The following is a 21,744-nucleotide window of genomic DNA, read 5'->3' as shown; positions in this document are numbered from 1 at the left end:
ATGAAAGCGAGACCATATATAAAGGGTTTGCTGTATATATAGCTTATAGTAGTGTGTTTACCTTTATTGTAGCACCAGAAACTTCAGCTATGAGCAAAAGTTGAGGATTGATGCTTGTAAGGTGACCCAACTGATGCTTCAATGTTGAGTATTTATCATCATGGTTCAATCTTAGTCCATATTTAACAGGAATAGTACCATCAAGTCGCATTACTATAAAAAAAACCCATTAAAAATCCACATTAGAATAGTAGCATATGTATTTCTACAGCCATGTTCTCTGAAAACATAGATATGAATATATCTGAAGCAGCCACACGAAAAGTAAGGAAATATAAACGCTAACCAATAAAATTAATATGAAATCTGCAATTACCGACAACTTCCAGATGTATACAGCTTTCCATGGGTAAAGGAAGGGACAGATAGTTGAAGGGATCGAATCGCACACTTGTGTGCCCACAGACTTTGCACTTAACAGTCGACTGCAACTGACCATGAAACAAGTCAACAATTATAGAACGTTCACGACGAACATGGTTTTCCCATGCCTCTTGAGCAACTTCTTGATCTGGACGACCATCACTGTCTTTCAATCCTGAATATGGTTTCTCATGGACCCTAAAAATTTTAAATGCAAAAATTAATGTGTGTTTCTAATCGACTCATGCAGAATCATTTTATAATGAATTTGTAATAAATTTTCAAAGAAAAATCAACATTTAAACACTAAGAGTTTTAAATTAAATTTTTTAAATTAATGTGATCATCACGTATTCTCAAGAGATCTTTACGATCTGTCCAGAGAATTTTTTAGCGTGTTAGTAGACATCCATGCCCGAACCGGGATTCGAACCCAGACCTGCAGTCAGAAGATAGCTTCCTAACCACTGAACTGCCAGGCGACAGTTTCTTTTAATATTTCAACAATTTGGCAAAACTGTTCAATTGCTTATGAGCAGTTGACATGATATCACGTCTCGATGAAAATTAAATAAAAAAATAATAATTGTGATTCCTTCAAAAATTGTGCACTACAACGCGCCTTGAGATTCCTCCTCATGAATGAATCCTCTCAATGAATATGTTTTAAATTATTTTTCCATCAACTAAGAAAATAAAATATACATAAATAAAAAACAAAAATAACACAGGATTAATATAATTTTATTTTAAGGGTTAATCGATTGCAAAGAGATGAATGCTTGAATATATATGACAATGTTCAAAGCATAGAGTTCCTTGGAAAACCCAATATTCACATAATTGCTGTTCACCATTGTGATATTCATCACTGTGATCTTGCTGTTCACCATTGTGATATTCATCACTGTGATCTTGCTGTTCACCATTGTGATATTCATCACTGTGATCTTTTCTGTAATGAAACAACTCAAAGGGCATAAACTTTGGACTTTCAAGTACATTTAGGACAGCACAAGGGTTGCCTTGAAACCCTTGTCAAAAGACTACTAAAAGGCCTTTAATGAATAGCAGGAAAGATGGAATCTGTGTAATTTAATAAATTTTTTTCAACATAAAAACTGGCAGTGAATCATGCAATAAATTTAAAAATATACTAATGTACACTGAGGCTGGACAAGCGCCAGGTCGCCATAACGACTAAAAAATTAGCATCAGCATCTAATTTTTTCTATGTCTTTTAAGTGAATTGAAGTCTTAGGACGATACAAAATTATTGGAAATTATGTCAGTGTGTCTGCCAGCATAGAAAGGGGTTCCTAATTGCCAAACAAGTGTCAAACAATACACTATTTTAGACATATTTTGTCATAAAAAAAGTGCTTGGCGTGTATTAAATTTTGCTGGTGCCTACATTTTGTTCTGATTTGTCAAACCCTGATACACACATATATTTGAAATTAAAGCCAAAGAAAACTAAAGAATGTTACCTATTTAGGTCTTCATGAAGGCCATCAATGAGGAAGGCTAATAATTCTTGAGAATCATGCTGTTGAAACCCATTAAAACGTGGAGCATACTTGCCAATTGTAAGCTGAATATGAGTAAAGCAATATAAAGAAGGTAAATAATAAACAGACATTCATTGTTTATAAAAAAAACGTTTCAAACTGATTCAAGAAAAACATTTCTTCAGAATTAACCAGCATTGTTCTATTCAATGTCAATTATATATATATATATATATATATATATATATATATATATTGTATTATAATAAATGGTATAATAAAAGTACAACAAACACAAATTTCAATAGTCAATGTAAAATGATCATTTTCACACATTCACGTATATCAGATATTTTGTATAACCATTTTTACACACTCACTCTAAGCTTTAATGGTGCAATGGTCCTAGAGGTGCCACTCCATAAATCTTGCACTAAATCTCCATATCGTTTAGCAATGTGACCTTTCATTCCGTGTTGATTGGTTCTGAAATAAAACTAAGTTTTCAGATACAGCTGGAGGAAAGAAATCAAAATTTTTCATCCAACCTAATAAAAATTTACTATAAGAACGCAGAATGAATAAAAACTTGTGAATGGAGAGGAATCAACAGAATGAAAAATTAATAACCATCACAAAGAAATGGGAATGGGGGAAGTTCACTAAAGAGTATAGATTAGATATAAGGAAAGTCCCTTGGCTTTACTTACTATTTTACTGGTGAACCATTGATCTTGCAGACATACTGCCAATTAGAAAAAGTATTCAAATAATGTGTAGATCTCATACACAAAGAAAGTTGTTGCCCAATCTCTCCTGAAGCCAAAAAAAATCCACATATCTAAGTGCAATTAACCCCTGTATGACGAATCATATTTGCCGGGTTGGGGTAAGTAACTCATATCTAAGTGCAATATTCATTGAGATATTTGAATTCATAAATCGGAGAAGTTGGGGAATAAATAGCATAAATGAGGGAGAGAAGAAATTGGTCTTTAGTTTATGCTGTTCTTTCCCACCTTTCCTTCGATTTTTGAAGCCAAATATCTCAGTGAACACTCCATTTAGAAATGCTGAATTTTTTGTCGTTGGCCTTATGAGAAAAAGGGCAACAACTTTCTAATTTAGTTTTTGAAGACAACATGTCTATATAAAAAATTAATTTTTATATTTTAATAACTATAAACCCTTGCAATATGAATGACATATCTGAGGTCTAAACATTATTTAGATACGTCTCTGAATGGAAGTATGCCTGTAAGATCAACAGTTTGCCAGTAAAATATGGCGAAGCGACTTTCCTTACTATCCTGTATATTGGAACTATAGATTCACATACAAGACCATCAGCGCAACAACTTGATCCATCATTAATGTTTGTAACATTCACAAAAAAATAAGCATTCACATACCTATTCAATTCATATAGGTGTTTATTATGCATGAAATACATGGTCAGTGGTTGTGTATTGCTTACACACTGAAGTGCTGCATTCATGAAACAAGTGTTTCCCAAGTTGTTCAATCCAGTAGCACCTTTTTCTGTAGGACCTATTTTTATAATAAATAAGTTTTCGAGCATTAAACATACATCTTACTCATTCTAAGACATGGTAACAAGCATTTCCACAATAGTCATGTGCATAAAAAAATAATACTACTTGAAATTTGATATGTTATTGGCAGAAACATTTCACAAACCTTGACTCTTTTGATCAAATTTGGCATTCATCACATTCGACATCTCCTCAGGCCACGTTTGGTCTTTGTTACGAACTTGATGGAGGGAAAACAAAAGAACAAGTCTTACATAATAAAAGCTTCAAACAAATATTTTCATAAATAATTTGATTTTTTTTTATTCTCATGTTGTAAAAATATCACTACCTTCAATCAAAATTTGTTCATTATCTTCTATTTTCAGTTGCTGTAGTGTATACTCCTCTTCCTCAAGAATGATTAAATTGCTCTGAAATATAAAAAGCATACAAAATTCACTGAACCTACTGTACTAAAACTCAAAATGTACTAGACCTTTACTGAAAACGTTGTGATAATTTAATGATTTATGATTTCTCATAATAATAATAGAAATCAGCATTGTAGTTCTTTTTAAATCTCAAGTCCATATCATATTCTTGATGAATTATTGGGAGTTGCTCAAGATTATAAACATAAATTTCAACTTCAAGTTAGAACTCTGTCAAATTTTAACTAATTATGGTGGAATTAGCGTTTCCTGAACAATAGAAAAATTCAAAAATGTTTTTGTTATATCAGTAGTCTGAATATAATTAAAATACAATATAACATAATTAATTTAATTTTTACATTTAACATCTGTAAAAAGTAATTTTTAGATTGATGAGAGGCAAGGAAGCAGGAATATTTAATGTTTGATTATTCAAAGATTAATGCAACAAATATTGAATAAATACTGATTTATCCGGCACGCTCTTGATAAAATAGAAAAGGTATGTTATCAATATTCCTACATGCATCTAGTGACTCAAAAGAAAGAAAAAAACAAAAGATGCACAATAATGTTTTTAAACAATCTTTCTACAGCAAAACTCCTCTTTGGCAAACACCGGTGGGGCAAAAAAAATTCCATAAAAGAGGGGATGACCATTTATTAGGGTTTGAGAAAAGTACATACTTTTATTACACAAAGGAAATTCTTATTATATAGCCATAAAAGAGGTGTGACCATTAAGAGGAGTTTTACTGTACCTGAAATATATTAAAAATTAGAAAAAACATTTCACTTTGATGACTGAACAAGCTTACATCATCTTTGTAAAGCCATAGTCGCATATCCTCTGGTCTGAGCCGTAACCTCAGACACAAAAACTCAAAGACTTGTCTAAGTGTGGCCAAATGGCTGAATGATGCTAAATATGCAAGGTATCTCTTTGGAATAGTTGGAATATGACTGTACAGAGCTGGGTTGTTAGCTAAAACAAGACAAAAATTATAAAACAAAATTTAATCAATGATTACATGTTATCCATACGACCATAAAATACAAGATTAAACACATCCATTCAATTTCATACATGTAGATTCCCAATACTTGAGTTGCTTACCATACACAGCAGCAGCATTTCCAGCTGCTCCTGACCAAGCAGTGACTGGCTGCCGATTTTGAACAGCCTGATGTCGGTATATCCTTAGAGTGACAAGATGCAATTCAAGCTCTAAATGATCATTACTTCTTGGCATAACAACCTGAAAATATTTAATAGATTCAATTAGTTGACAGGTCAAATATGATACTTTTTTATTAATATTTAAGTGTATCAAGGAGTAGATATTTACGTGGCTGTGTGTGTGCATGCTAAGATGCAAGATAACCTTTATGAACCCTTTCCAAGCGAAAAAAATATTTCCAATATGGAAACCATCCATTCTTCTTGTTTTTGCCTCTTCGAATCAGCATGATCATATCTCTTTTCCTTGTAATATACATTGGTTTTTTGCATTAAAAAGAAAAATCTGAACAACACTAATTTTCCCACGTGTAATCTAATTAAACCATTTTTAGTAACTTTTTCGGCAGAGAAAAATCTGAGATGCATTTTATTGAATGTGTGTGTGGGGGGGGGGATGAAACAGCGTGCCAAAATCATCAAAAATAGCTCAACATAAACCCCAGGAAGGTCAAAAAGTATGTTTCTGCTTACCTGACGGGGTAGAGCAGGTGAACCTCCATACCACTGCACAAGAGCTCTCCAAACTGCTTCTGGTACAAGCTCATAATCCCTGCCTCTGACTGGAGGAGGATTCTTCCTAACCTTACCACCTTCACCAGTCAAAATCATTACCTGATTTACAAGAAATACGCAGAAAAAAATTTTCAACACTAACTTGGATAATATAAGATACTTTTACTTTGTAAATACATTCATTAAATAAATCAACCTTTTCTGGCATGGCGTTCCCATAGTGAGACCACCTGTTTATATTGTTATCTGTGGGTTTTTGAAAAATGGCTTCCTTCAAAGGGTTAAATGATAATAAATTTTGCTTTAATCTCTGGACAATCGAGCAAAATATACATTGTGATATAATGATAGTTAAACTTTTAAATGGATTTAAAAACAAAAACAAAGTAATATTTACTTTTAAAGTATTCGGCACAATAAGGGTGGAGTTGTCTATGGCAGATGGTTTCTGTGGTATTCCCACATTTTTTCTATGAGTGCTTGGTGAATGACTAGGAGTCCTAGATGCTTCTGGAAGCTGGGAAAAAAGTTTTAAAAACATTAAATCTCAAAGCAATGAAATTCACTAAATACTTTAAATTTCTGTTAAAACATCAAATTCAAGCATCAAAAGCTTGTTAAAATTTATCCATTGGGTTGTCCGAAAATGTGATTTTTAACTAAATTAAAAGTTTTATATAAGTTGAGATGCATATTTATTTTATTAAATATGCACTGTTCTATATATTTTTCACACAAGACACTGATGTATAATAGAAGACCAAAGTGATCCTCTGTGGATCAAGGTTTAAGTTGTTGCTGTCAAGGTCATTCTGCATACTGTGCTAACCTATGAATGTTGAATGTATATGTCTATCCGTGTTTTAATCACCACTAAGGACATGGATGCATTTTCTTAATCATTGAACTTCAAGATTAAATTCACAAATATTTTGAGAGAAATGTCAGCTCAAGCTTTCTGATTTGAATTGTGGATGCATCTACTGTTGCCATTGCACGAATAATTTAAGAGTTAATGAGCATGATAGACAACTTCAAAGAGCATGGATAAATGACACCAAGTTCTGCTTCATATTAGGCAAAAACACACATAATATGCTGATAAAAGAATACCAAAGCATATTTGAATCAAAATTATAAATATGTGCATTTGGTATAGTTTGACATTGAAGCCCAATTGATTGTTATAGATATTCTGTGCTTTATTATTTTCATATCAACATTCTGTGATGTTTTTGGAAGCACAATAATTTCAGCTACAAAGAATTGGAAAGAAAATACATCAAAAGCTAAACTTATTTTTTATCGAAAAATGCATTTCCAATGTGGGTAAATGAACAAAAATATACGACATTTCTCATGTAGACTTCCATTAATTTTGATGTTTAAGAAAGTAAAAAGATACGTGAATCTGCGATTTTCTCTTTCTTTCAAATTTATAAACATTGAGGAAAAATTTTACCTGCAGTGAAGAGTTCTTTTTTCCACTATTCCCTGGAGTATGAGTGACTGAATTATCTGTTGAGGATTTTGGGCTAGAGTTGCCATCAGAATTAAATGAACTGATGATGTTTGTTAGGCTATCAGTCAAGGACGATGCAATGTCATCTCCCACTGCAGTAACACTTGACAAAACAACATTGTTACTTCCATCATCTACTGATTGAGCAACACTTCCATCTACTTTGCGCTGCATTCTATTTGTCCTTTTCAAGCTACCCAGGGGATATGTTGGAGTACAGCTTCCACTGGACACAATGCCCTAGGCATTCAAGATACAGATAAATAATTTAAATAAAAACGTTTTTACACTTGAAAGCATTTTAATTTAGCATACAGAGAGATATTGTCATGTTATTTTTTCTTTTACAACAGTTCAATTTGTGGAAAAATATCACCAAACAATTTTACAAGGGTAGATGCAAAAGTCATGGCGACAATTTATATTCAGGATCAATGTGAAATTTTGAATATAAATAAAAAGGGTACTATATTATGTTAACTTTTTAAATGGTCAATGTTCCAATTTGGAAAAATGTTTTATGAAAGTATATTTCCTTTCATTAAAGAACTTATTTTTATCCCAAAGGTGTGAGATTCCAAACTCAAGTAGGGAAAATAAAAAATTTTCTCCTCATACTTCCCATGCATCTTTCATACATGCAACAACCTAAATTAATATTTTTGATCATATATCACCGTCTTTTTATACCTTCTCACAGTCAAGTCTTTGCATAATCAAGTAGCTTTGTTATATTATAGGACTTATTAAATAGAAATAATTTGATGTAGAATAAATAAACAAAAATGTTAAAATTTTGTTACACAAAAAAATTTACTGCGGAGACTACTGAATTTTTAGACCTTCCTGCATTTAGAGTTCTGCATTCTTGAGAAACAAAACAGTTGAAATGACTTATGGTTCAGCGTTCACACATAAATTGCAAAACAATAAAAAATTTTGGTTTTAAAGAAAAAACAAATTAATCATAAAACTTTATCAAAATGATATAAAACTATTAGAAAAGATCTGAGAGTAAATGATTACTGACTTATCTGTCAAACAAAAAGTGAATTTAGTCAAGTTTAAGATCCTACATTACCAAAGACATAGGCAAAAATGAAAGCATATATAGCACATAAGATCACTATATTCTACTATTATATAGTAATAGCTATAGTATCCAGCACTGCCCAGGTTTTCTCCATATACTGGTAGCATTAAAGAAGTGACAAACCATTATAAAGGCATATACATGTCTGAGAAATGAATTGCTAACACATTGTTGTTCGGTTACTTACCTTTACATTTCTTGCAATCTGTCACTTGAGCACGGGCCACATAAAAGTATGTTTATATGACTTGAGGTGGAGAGCAGGTATCTCGTTTAACCCCACACGCATGCATCTGTGGTGCAATATACCCACATATATTGTGTTAAGGAACCACGGTTGTTTAGGCCCAAAAACCATCGTTGCCCAACAGTTTTCTGAGCATTTGCCCAGCTCTGGCAAACTTTTAAAGTAACCTATCATTAAAGTGTGGCCCAGTTTCATGTACATACAAAAAATTTTTAAAGAGGTTTGTTTAATATTGAAGATTTGTCTAGAGAACATACACACAGACAGACATACAGAAAATCATCTATTTTTATATAGTATTACTTTTATTAGTTTTTTCTTTTGTGATATATTCTTTTATATTGGGTTGCTGCATTTTGGTTACACATTTAACATCCACATTTTTATGGGCATCTTTTTCAGCCACCTTGTTGGGCAAGTTGCCTATTGTGGCCTTTGCATTTGTATTTACACAGTCGATGCTTGTTAAAATGACACTCAATAATTGTTCTGTCAAAAACGGATGTTACATTGAGGGGGGGGGGGATGTCGTTGTATCGAAAGAAAAACGTATAGGATAGTTGTTATATTAAGACATTTGGGACTTACCAGTCACTATAACCTAGTGTCATTATAATGAATGTCAATTGTATAATTTTACATCATTAACGAATAATCATTAGAAACAAAGTATTCTTAACGTGCACTTATTCAAACAATTAAAAAACAGATTTTTTCAACTTTCTTCCTTAATACAGAATTCATATATATATAACCATGTGCCCTACCTGATAATCAATGTATTCATTCCACGATCTCCACCAATCATAGGACACCAAGTACCAGAACTGTCCAACACGCATCCCACAGCGTTCTTCTCTTTCCAGCCAATTCCTGAAATGGTTTGAAATATATTAAAGTTGATTCCTATTTCAACAAATATTGTTATAGCAGAAAAATCCCATTTTAAAAAAAACATTTCTTATTCCCCAGATATGTTTACATAGGAACAATGTAAAAATCTAGAATTCCTTTACAACAAAATTTCATTATTACAGACTATTATATATATATATATAGGGTACGATGATTTAAATCAACTTGATTTAAATCTTCATTTAAATCGTGATTTTAATCACAAAATTTTGTTTTTTATTTACATAAATTCAATGATATTGAAGTAAATGTTACCTGGTATGGTTTGCATGTTACCGATATGTGATAAAGTTTGTGATTAAAAAGAAGTATAGAAAATCTTTGGGGTAAATATAGACTTGAACTTAATCCTTAGACAAAGTGCAGAAATAAAGCTGCTCTATTTCTAGATTTTGTTCATGGAAAAGATTACAGAGAAATACAGGGAACTAAACTGCACTATTTTCAATGTAATGTAATATGGCAATGGGGTTTCTATGATTAAAAAAAAAAAAACAGGAATAATTTTCTGTATAAAGCCTTGCCTTAATTGCTGATTCAAAATAATAATAGATGTACCAACATAGATATCATTGGGCTTTTGACTTTACTTTTCATATTAAAATTTTCAGTTGCTCATTTTTTTTACCAAAACTCATTAAATCTGTGACAGAATAAAAATGTGTAAACTATCAAGCAACATCATGCAAGTCGGAAACACATTCATTTATTGTACAAGAAACAATCTTGCCGATAGAATTTGTTTTATTTAGTTGAGATGCTGAATGGCCCTTTGGTTGCACATCGATTGCATTGAGATGTCTGCACCAGATATATGAGACTGAGTTGCCACCACTCATTTACTTCAATGGGGTGGAGGCCCATGAATAAAACACTTTTCTCTACAAAAAAGGGTTAATCCATGAAGTTAATTTGTGCTCAAAGATCTTTCATGTTACACAAATACAGATTTTGGGTGTTTATTTTTTGCTTACAGTTGGCTGTTTATTCATTAATACTTAATTAAATATGAGCAATTAGGAGAGAAAATAGAAAAATAGTTTAGGAGAGAAAAGCAATTAGGTGACATGAAAATATGCAATCATTAACAAGATTTGTTTTAATTAATAAGCAGTCAGTTAATTTCAATAAAAAAAATCATGATTTTTGCATATCCTGTGTGTGTATATATTGTTACGAAGGGTAGAATTTGAAAGGCTTCATTAACGCATGCAAGGTTTGCGTGGCATGCGATTGTGATAAGAGAAGAACAAGATTCTAAACGGACTCGAACAGTAGAATTCGAGGAGAGAAGGGGTACGTTTGGAAGGCTGCTCTAGTGTTAGCAGTACTTTTCTTTCATTTAAATAAAGACGATTATTTGTTCTCGAATGCCCGTTCTGTGAGTGTCTGGCCATATTCAAGTCCTCTGTGAAGAACCCTGGAGAGATCTACGTGACAGGACGAATCTGGTGACTAGAGGTTCAACGAGTGACCCGGCGGCGCGACGCAACAAAACTGGTGTCAGAAGTGGGATGCTGCAAGGACTTGAATAGTGAAGACAAGAAGGATGGAGAAGGACAAGATGGGAGAACATGTCAAGCAGCTGATGGAGATGATGGCTCAGATGAAAGCGGGAATGGATAAACTGGTGTCAAGGAGTGCCGACAAGGACGATTTCGCTGCCTTCTGAGAAGACATCACCTCATCTATTGCAGAAGTCCAAACGTCCATCGCTACCGTCAAGGAGGGCGTCAACGGTGTGAGGCAAGCCATCGCTGCTGCTTGTGAAAGAAGCGTCCAATGTCGAGTGTACCATGGCTCACAGCAGCATGGTGGGGAGCGTGGACTGTACGTAGAAGGTGAAATTGAGTTTCCATGCCGGAGGGGCATCGACCCTGGAGCCAACATCAGAATCGGACTTCTGTACGTGCCGCCGCCGTCGTTGACCCTACAGACAGTCATGGGAGAGAAGGTGACTGTGCGTGGAAAGTTGGAAGTCTCAGCGAGGTTGGTGTCAGTAACCTATCATCATGCTGTCTTTTCAGCCGACATCCAGGACTCGTGCATCCTGGGACTGGACTTCCTGAAGAAGCATGGACTCTTTTTGGACATTCGGAGTGACCAGTTGCCTATAATGAAAGAACACCACCAACTTGGAGGTTGACACGACAAAGTCTGTCAGCGGAAAGTGACGGCTGTTCCAGAAGCAGGAATCCCCGACGGGAGCATGGGTGATGGCGGGATCAGAGCCATTCTCTTGAGAAGGACGGGTAACCGTAAGAGACACATCCAGCATCGTAAGGGAGCATCGCGGAGAGATACTTGCTCCTTGAAATACGGGTCTGAAGATCCTACAGTGAGACAGCTAATATCTCAGGACTTGAGCGATGATCCTTGAGCGACGAGAACACCCGAAAGGCGCAACTGGAAGATCCCAACATACAAGTGATCGTACACTGGAAGGAATCCACTGGGAACAGACCAGCGTGGCAGGACGTCGTTTCTTCCAGTCAGACCACAAAAAGATATTGGGCCCTCTGGGACTCCTTGTAGATGAGGAACGGAATGCTCTACTGCCGTTGGGATTCAGAGGCTGGGAAGACTTACAGATAGCAACTCATCATACCCGGAGGCCGTGTGGAAGAAGTTTCGAAAGGGTCGCACAGAAGCCAGACTGATGGACATTTTGGCATCAACAGAATGCTACGGACGATTCGTGTGCAATTTTATTGGGACAAGTTCGTGATCGATGTGGAAAAGTGGTGTGAGAACTGTGACACCTGTGCTGCCCGAAAAAGACCTCCGAAGTTACTGCTGCTCTTGCTGGCGTATAGGAGTGCTGTCAACAAGGGTACTGGATTCTCACTGTCACAGATGATCATGGGATGGGATCTTCTGCTGTCGAGTGACCTGCTGTTTGGGCGACCGCAAGATGCTCTTCTTCGTATGGAAGAATATGTCGAGGAATTCTGGGAGCACCTTTGATGATGTGCATCGAATCACCAGAGACAGGATCGACATCGGCTCTGAGATGATGAAAGTCTGCTACGATACCAAGGCCACATCTCACACCTTCAAGAGACCTTGCCAGGCTTTGGAATCCGAAACGCCGGAAAGGAGGACGTCCGAAGCAGCGGATAGAAAGGCACCCGAAGCACCGAACAGGAGTGTATCCAAAACGATGGAAAGTAAGGAAACGTCAGAAAGAAGGATCTCAGAAACTCCACACTTCATGGAAAAGACGTTACGGTTTCAGGAAGAAATTGTGTCCGAAACTCCAGACTTCATGGGAAGGACAGCGTCATCTTAGGAAGAGACTGAACATCTTCATGTGGATTCAAAGGACGCTGAAGTTCAAGGTGGTCTATATCATCAGACTTACTTTTTACCATAAGGACTACGGGGGACTCACAGATTTGACGACTGCATTGCCTGAGTCGTGCAACTGTCAAGGAGGGGGGCAATGTTACAAAGGGTAGAATTTGAAAAGGCCTGATAAGAGAAGAACGAGATTCTAAATGGACTCGAACAGTAGAATTCGAGGAGAGAAAGGGGTATGTTTGGAAGGCTGATCTCGTGTTAGCAGTACTTTTCTTTCATGTAAATAAAGACGATTATTTGTTCTCGAATCGTCGTTCCTGTGAGTGTCGGGCCATACTGAAGTCCTCGGCAAAGAACCCTGGAGAGATCCATGCAACAGCACGAATTTAGTGGCTAGAGGTTCGACAAGTGACTTAGCGGCATGACGCAACAATATATATATGTAAGCCTACAGTAAAACCTGTCTTTAATGGAACCTGTAATAAGCAGAAACCTGTCTTTAACAGAAAAATTCTGGGCCCCGTGATTTCAATGCCAAAATATACATTAAAACGACTGGATTAAACGGAACCTGCATAACACAGAAACGGAAAGGAAAATTCTGTCATTTTAACGAAAAATTTCCCACAAACCTATGCGGACTGTATTGCACGACCAATATATCAAAGCATCATACAAAATATTAAAAGGGTTTTATCGAAATTGCTTATGCAATTCTTGCTTGCCAATACGAGTTATATTTCACCCACCCTTAGAATTAGCAAAATTCGTTTTCGCACTTGATGCTATGGTTTCAAAAAGCCACATGCAGTGACATACGTTTCTTTCTTAAACTAACAATTTTTTTCAGAAAAGCAAACTTTCTACGAGAGAAATCAGCATAAAGGTTGGATTATTAAATGATATGCAAGATTCACAAAATTGTATGTTTTCCATAATCACAGTGTTGAGCAGGGCAGAAATTAAAGGGAGGTGGGGGAGAGGGGATTATTGCCCGAAAGGAAAAATTTAGGGGTGCAAATCATCAAATTTTATAGTAGTCTGGGGCAGCCTAGTCATGTTGTCCCTTCCCCCCCCCCAAAAAAGATCATAGTTATGGCTCTGGTGCTCAGGATTGCATAAACTTAGACAATAATGTACAAATTGAACCTGACACGACCGATATTGACATCCTCATTGATAATTTCAGAAGAGTGAAAAAAGAATGTAAATGTTGTCAATTCAGAGGAATAAAGTTTTATACAGATGCTGGGAAAATCGAGAAATATTAAGTAATTATAGAGTAAATAATATACATTATTTTATGTATATTTAAGTTATTTACATTAATTTCAATTGATTTATTTTAATTTTATTTCAATTACATACTAGATCATTACATAATTTTACACATTATGTTAATTGAACCTGTATTAAGTGGAAACGTGTGTTCAATGGGAAAAAATCTCAATCCCTTACGATGCCGTTGAAGACAGATTTTACTGTATGTGTGTGTATATATATATATGTATATATATGTGTATGTATATATATATATATATATATATGTATATATATGTGTATGTATATATATATATATATATATATATATGTGTGTGTGTGTGTGTGTATGTATACACACACACACACACATCTATTTTCTCTTTAAATTCTCTTTTGATAACTACAGGGTGTAAGTGAATTCATGACATGAAGTGATGGCACATATAATGTAACAGAATCCACCAATATTTATCATAGAATATTTGGCTGCAGACTTCATGATTTGTCAAACTCCAGAATTTTTAGCTTTGACTGCTCATGAGATGAAGTTTACAAAAAAAAAAGGAATATGCAGCTTAAAGGTACAAAGACTTTGAGCGATAGAACTTTTTACAAAGTACTGTGAGCAATATCTTATAAACTGTTTGTGCCATCATAGAATATTTGCATGACTGCATTTCAGTTACCGAAGTAATTTCTACAACACAAAGTGATGTTAGACTAGCACAGTTTGTCATAATGCCACCTATCTTGCACATGACTCTGAAAATATCCTCACTGCATTTATAATTTCACATTTTATGATGAGTATTGGGGTTTGTGCTATCATCTCATATTTGGGTAATGAATGAATTAAGGACCAATTTAACTCCTACCAATATATACCCTGTATAGGGTTGACAAAAAAAAAATCAAGAAAGAAGGGATCTGCTTACCTTATGATTTCACCTTCCTCTTCTTTATGGAGTGGCCTAAGACCAAAAATTATATGGCAAACCTGCATACATTTACAAAAGAAAGTTATTAAACTAAATATTTAGAATACTTTAACCACACAAATAAGGGCAAAATCAAATCCATCCCCCCCCTCCAATTAATCAATAAGATACTTGTTTGTTATTATACTTTCTCTAGTTTTTCGAGTTGAAAAAACTATACATACTCATGGCATTAAGAGGTTTGAGCTGTCGGGCGAGATGCATGACAGGATACATGGGGAGGGGACAAAGAAGAAAAAAGGGAGTGCTCTTGTGTGACCTCTTGAAGTGAACATGAAGGGGGGGGGGTGTCCTTAAGGTCTTTTGACCAATAATTTCATTTGAGCAGGGAAGTAGTTTTGAAAGTTGTGAGGTTAAGCGAGGGAAATATATATAATTTTAATATGACAATTGAACAACCAACGTTGTCTTATCTAACCCAAAAGGTAATTCATTTTTAGTTTAAATTAACCATTATTTAAATGTGACTGTGCTTTGAAGTCAATCACAGCACCTGCCCAGTCCCAATACGCATGTTGGTTGTAAAACAGATTAAAATTAGGGGCACATAATTTTCATATTTATGAAATAGACGTAGCAATGCGAAAACAAGTAAATTTTTTCCCCACCCAAGCTTATTTGAGACTTCTCTCACCCCCTGAAATCTCTCCAACCCCCCCCCCCCCCCCCGTAAGGGGTCTGTTGACTCCTGGTTAAGAACCCCCAGAGTTACAGGAAGAGCATATAGTTGAAAGTTAATATTTTTAATTTTGTAACTGAACTTGAAAAAAAAGTGTCATTAGTTTAGTTCATTTTTTCAAATAAATACAAAATTTCCAATTTGGACTTTTCTTTTTGCTGCAAAATTTTGATATTTTATTTGTGAAATTTATGCATCTCTAATTATAAGCATTTAATGAACAAGGTAAATTGGAAGTTGAAATTCAGAAATAAGTCAAGCTCAGAAATGAAACTAATATCAATTACATTCTAATTTGAACAAACAAATGTAAAGATCATGTTCCCTTACATATAAATTTACACATTAAAATTTATTTATGTATCTAAGCCATGTACAAAAGCTAAGAAGAAGCAATAACAAGTAGAACAAGCTAAATATTACGTAGGTCTTTACATATTCTTTGTGTATAAAATCACCCCTACACCAATAAACATGGATTACGAAAGTTGTATCATACGTCATCATAGTGAAATTTTAATTGTATTTTCTATTCTTTGTGTATAAAATCACCCCTACACCAATAAACATGGATTACGAAAGTTGTATCATACGTCATCATAGTGAAATTTTAATTGTATTACTAAGCATTTTCAAATACAATAGAAGCATGTTGTAACAAGAGCTCAAAATGATGGGGGGGGGGAATACCACTAGGCCAGGATTACACTATAAAAGTTCGATAAATATCTTTTAAAAAATCATTGATCATTTTTGTCGCACCACGGTCATTTTCTGCACACGAGGGCTAATTAGACCGGGACCTACAATTTATTGCCGATTCCGAACGGCAGGCTTGTTTCTTATACTCATCGAGAGGTTGGTACGCTAACCCCTCGATGGGAGCCCCCTGCGGTAGTAATTTTTTGCTGCGGTCAATTCGCCGTTTTTGTTGTACCCTTGTGTCAGGAAAGTTTTCTGACAAGGACGAACTGGGTATCGAACTCGCGACACCTCTAAACATCCTTTGGTACTTTAGGCGAGTATCTTATCGACCGGGCTACCGCGCCCCTCAAAATCATTAAAACTCAAACATGAAAGCTGCTACCACCTTATCCATAAATTGAATACACTTTTGTGTTTTATTTCATTGTATAATGAAGACAAATGAGCAATTATATCTTTACACTGGCAGTCAATTGATATTAAAAATTCATTATTCAAAATAAAACACTCTACCTGGCACAAAAGTTGAAGGAAGTCAGATGATAAGGAACTTTGCACTGCCCATATCAAATACTGATCCAAGCTGAGAGCCTATCAAATCATTATAAAAAACAACAAACATGTATAAAGTAATAAATTGGAAATATACATAATGCCATAACTTGTCATATAAAAAAATATTTACCTGCGTCTGACTGGGGTCATATTGACCAACAATATCTTTACATACAGAATTCACTTCTTCTTCTGAGATGGAATTCTATGGGGAAAAAATTAATTCTGTCATTGCCTCGTGCCAAATCAAGTTACTTGTATAAAAATGGAAATATTCTTTTAAAAGACATAATTCAACTAAAATTTTACTCTTAATTTGGAAAGAATGGTAATAACACCTAAAATATACTAAAATATAGATGATTATGATTGTAAGAATAGTAACAAAATGAACAATAATATTCCACTTCATTGAAAGCTTTTTGTTTTCATTTTTAAAAATATAATTTTAAACCACCCATTCATCTTCAAAAACAAATTTATTTCTGTAACTAAAGATAAGAATATAAAGGTAGACACTTTCATACTGTATTACATAGGCTAAGTATGAATCAAAATGAATGGTTTTCTTTTAACTTGTTTTGAATTTAATAATTTTCACAAATGTGTATTTATTTGTCTGCAAAAATGATCAATGACACTCATCTGTGAAATATAAACACTGCAGCTTTTAAACAATATCTGTAAAATTGGCATTTTTGCAAGCACCATAATAATTTCTCATGTGTTCAAGAGATGATCATCTTATAGCAGAACTAGCCAGTACAAATCAATGACCTCCCTATGTGAATTAAGGACACCCCCAAGGTACACTTAACTAATCAGGAGCCGCAACATAATACTACACTATGTCACAAAATGACAAATTCATTTATTTCCAGTCATTCAAAAGGATCAATGAATTTACTTACAAATTAAGCAAAGTCTTTTAAATTCTATTTCAATTTTAGTTCCATACTGATATAACTCAAGGTTCACATGCCTGGCCATAAAAGTTATCCTACGGTGCCAATCATTTTGCTATCATTATCCTCTCATGCAGAGGGAAGCAATTCTGGCTATGATTTATTATAATCTATAGAAATCATTTCTCATTTGTTACCCATAGTTGCTCCATAGAATGTTCTTGAATAAGCATATTTTATCCTGATTTTTTCTTTTAGGAAATATAGAGAAAGCTAAATAGTACAAAATTTTTTTTTACTTTAGACTTACCATCACACCATACATGGTTGGCTCATTATGTTCTTTTTTGACAATTAGAAGCAGTCTTGCCATTTTTCTGAGTTCTGTTCTAGATAACACCCCATCTCTGTCCTCATCAAAGACTTTGAAGCAGACTTCAGAAGAAAATATTAATTGAATTGAATTTTTAATTTTTTTTCACAAAGGAAAAAAATTGCTTTAAATCTATTTCTACCTAAAGATTGTATTTTCTTACTGTATATTTTATGGATAGAAATTTCAAAAACATAATTTTTGAAACATACATTTCTGACGCTCTGCAATCGGACCCCGACAACAAGCAGAAATTCCACATGCTAATTCTTTGAAATCAACATGTCCATCTCGATTTTCATCAAAAGCATTGAATATTCCTGCAAATACATCATGAATGCAATTCAAATAATGTTACACGAGCAGCATATTTTACAACAGAATTAACAATATACCATCTATACTAAACAGATGATGCATAGAAATTTCATTGAATAAAGCTATAGTTATAAATATCAATCTGATATGAATACAGCCAATCTCTCACTTATGAACAACTTCAGAGCATCAATTCATCAGCTAGAAGTCTAAATTTTGAGTAAACTATTCATATTTTATTTAGACAAAAATGAGGACATCCAGCAGATCGCCATCAATAATCACGTAGCCCAGTACTTTTCAAAGAGGCATGCCATAACATTTTAGTAAGAATGGCACAAGATCGACCAGATGCAAAGCGAGATATTTTTGGAATAAAATAAGACTTAATTAAAAAAGGCAGATTCCCAAGCAGCGTGTTTGCATATAATTTAAGATTTCTCTGCAAGATCAGACAGGCTTGTCATGAAGTATTTGAAATTATAAGATCAACATTACACAATCTTATACACTCTCAATCCCAGGCGTGAAAGGAATCCCTGATCTAATAGTAAAATTGTGCCTGGCAAATTACGTTTACATATTTCACATCTAATTCTCAAATAGAATTAGATGTGACGTAGTAGAAGTAAGGATAGGATAAGGATAAGTAGGATTAGAAGTAAATATTTTATTGTATGAGAATAACCTATAAATGAAAAATATATAAATGTGTTATTGCTATGTTAAATGTTACACAATGTTAAAAAAATCAATGTACAAGAACTTCACTGACCCTCACACAGCACAACAGGAACTGGGGGGCAAATGTTTTGTATCACATACTCCAAATCTATTCTTCCAGTTCTGGATTGACCTTTTAAAGACCAGTACCTCTTTTCAAGATCAGTAATGTCAGTCTCTTGCACTAAAAGAAAAGGAAATAAAGTATAGAACAATACAGTATGTACATTATTGGTTTATATGAAAGAGAATTGATTGGGATTATATTTTTAATGCATTTTATTGGATTTTCACTATGATGGAACAAATTTGAGTTGTTTGGATGAAAGCTGTTGTTAAAACTTAGAATGTGGAGTTATCTTCACCAAGAAACAGTAATCTTGCAGCTTATGAGCAAATATTTTCAATTTTTCAAGAAAGTTTTGCAGACATTTTCAGGACAGAAACATAACAATTAAACTGTAATGTCACTCATATTATATTTGTATAATGTAATTATGTCACTACAAATGTAGCACTTTTTTTAGTTTCCTCCCAATGTAATTTTACATCAAGATTAATTTAAAAAATGTTACATAAATTTTTAGCTTTCCGAATTGTGATTTGAAAAGCTAAAAATTGATTGATCGATTGTTTTTGATCAAATGATTATTTACAAATTGTGCTCGCCCTTTTCTGGTTACTCTTTCCTCTTCAGTCATTGTTATAGAAAACTCGTGTCATTTAAATAATTACCCATTATTTAAAAAGGAAGTTACAGATGTTTTCATAATATCTGAATCGGCTAAATTAGCTACAGTGAACAAACACTTTAAAATGTAAGTAAATATTCTATTATATCTTACAATGTGTGACTCCAGCCAAGGTCTGGTAGAGTGTTGGAGTTTCCAACTCATTGGACAAAGACACTGTACATTCCTCACACAGCAGCCATCGAGTCAAAGAAAATGCGTCAGGTCTATGGAGCAACCAGTCTCGGAACTCGTCAAATGTTACACGATCATTCTATAAGATCACCATCAAGCACAAATGAAATAAAACTGATGAAAATAGCAAAAATTAGTTAATATTTTATTAACATACATAATTTCTGCTTATATATTTGCAAGCAGCATATTTTTCTGAGGGGAAAATACAAAGTTTGTAAAACTTTTGTACATAAACAACAGTTCCATTCAAAAACATACAAATCTTCTTTGAATTCAACTAATCTGCAGTTTTGTATCACATAAATTATGAAACTGCAATGAAAAAAGAAAAAAATACCTCTGAAAAGCAGTCAGCAATTGCTTCTGAAACATAGCCATTGTCACAGGCTTGAACAAGCTTTATCATGTCATGTTTGTGAACATACGTGCCATTTTCATTAGCACACAATGAGTATATAACTAAAATTAAAAACACAATATAAATAAGGAAAAATAATTCATAACTTTGATACAAACTAGATCTTTTACATCCAGGAGAACATATTCTTGTTCTCTGAAAAAATTCTCCTAGATGTAAAAATTAGAGAATAATTAAGAATATTCTTTTTTTCTTCTAAAAAATTAAAAAAATAATAATTTTGTTTAAATTATGAAATATAATTCAGTGTTTTCCTATTGCCTGAAACTTTTTTTTTTTTTTGGATAATCACTTCATAATGACAAGTTTTAGTTGGAAGAATATTTTGTTATGGAAAGAGGTTCTGTGTGAAAGTTTTTGTTATGAAAATGTTCGGAAACTTTAAAGATCAAAAAATTTCTTTTAAAATTAGATAAATTTTCAGAAAGTTCAAAGCAAAAAAAAAAAACCAAAGTTGACTGACAAAGAGAGCCATTCTTATGATCACCTTCATTCTAAAGAAGATATAAAATTGTGCGTGACATTTTCTCTAATAAACTCGATGAACTCTCAAATTTACGAAAAAATTACTCAAATTTTTTATCACTCGTATTTCATTTGTTGTTCAATTCATCCATGTTGTTTTTATTTTATTGCTTTAAAAGTTTAATATTGTGGGCTGCAAACTTTTCCTCTTCTTTCTATTGACAATTCCTTTATGCTGTATATATGAGGTTCTGAAAGCTCTTGCAGCAATTTTAGAATGTAACTTTTGTCAAACTCATTCCAATGCACTTTCCTTTCCATCACATAACAGCACCAATGTTTTTCGTAGAGTTCCTATAAAATTTGTCTTTCCAGAAAGTCCTATTTCTTTGGGTGTTTGGGTAGTTTTAAAAGAATTCCCTCTCATGGCATATCTTCTGCAGTCGCCAAATGGTGAATAAATTCTGATCCACGCTCATCTTTGCTTAACCCTTTACCTACTGATGGTGCGTTGAAGTACAAGGTTAGCTAATTTTCTATGTGCGAACATGCCAAGGATCCCAGGTTTTTTCTTATGATTTGGCTTTTTCATTGATTTTTCTTTACTCTATTCAATTTCAAGCTATTGTGATTAATTAGTCAGAATTGTTTTCAGGAAAATAAAATACAGC

The 21,744-nt window shown here is 33.9% G+C and overlaps 1 protein-coding gene across 2 annotated transcripts in view; it reads right to left on the bottom strand.

The window, feature by feature from the left end:
* Window positions 1–21,744, bottom strand: part of Usp32 (Ubiquitin specific protease 32) — a 57,588-nt gene that overhangs the window by 23,439 nt on the left and 12,405 nt on the right. For both annotated transcript variants that reach the window (XM_089239159.1, XM_089239240.1), the window contains exons 4-24: window positions 20,528–20,649; window positions 20,107–20,266; window positions 19,314–19,445; window positions 18,433–18,540; window positions 18,158–18,282; window positions 17,073–17,147; window positions 16,901–16,978; window positions 14,941–15,002; window positions 9,292–9,397; window positions 7,125–7,424; window positions 6,060–6,179; window positions 5,621–5,761; window positions 5,024–5,165; window positions 4,725–4,891; window positions 3,822–3,903; window positions 3,636–3,710; window positions 3,347–3,485; window positions 2,315–2,420; window positions 1,914–2,017; window positions 377–621; window positions 62–213 (exon numbers count right to left, since the gene is read on the bottom strand). In XM_089239159.1, the coding sequence (XP_089095285.1) occupies window positions 62–213; window positions 377–621; window positions 1,914–2,017; window positions 2,315–2,420; window positions 3,347–3,485; window positions 3,636–3,710; window positions 3,822–3,903; window positions 4,725–4,891; window positions 5,024–5,165; window positions 5,621–5,761; window positions 6,060–6,179; window positions 7,125–7,424; window positions 9,292–9,397; window positions 14,941–15,002; window positions 16,901–16,978; window positions 17,073–17,147; window positions 18,158–18,282; window positions 18,433–18,540; window positions 19,314–19,445; window positions 20,107–20,266; window positions 20,528–20,649 (2,741 nt within the window). The remainder of the gene's footprint in view (window positions 1–61; window positions 214–376; window positions 622–1,913; window positions 2,018–2,314; window positions 2,421–3,346; window positions 3,486–3,635; window positions 3,711–3,821; window positions 3,904–4,724; window positions 4,892–5,023; window positions 5,166–5,620; window positions 5,762–6,059; window positions 6,180–7,124; window positions 7,425–9,291; window positions 9,398–14,940; window positions 15,003–16,900; window positions 16,979–17,072; window positions 17,148–18,157; window positions 18,283–18,432; window positions 18,541–19,313; window positions 19,446–20,106; window positions 20,267–20,527; window positions 20,650–21,744) is intronic.

This window comes from Pholcus phalangioides, unplaced genomic scaffold, assembly GCF_987345545.1.
Source record: "Pholcus phalangioides strain wild (caught in Gottingen) unplaced genomic scaffold, Ppha-v1.0 ptg000001l_1, whole genome shotgun sequence".
Lineage (NCBI taxonomy): Eukaryota > Metazoa > Arthropoda > Arachnida > Araneae > Pholcidae > Pholcus > Pholcus phalangioides.
Note: the sequence above shows the minus strand (reverse complement) of the source record. Positions and strands in the feature narration are given on the sequence as shown.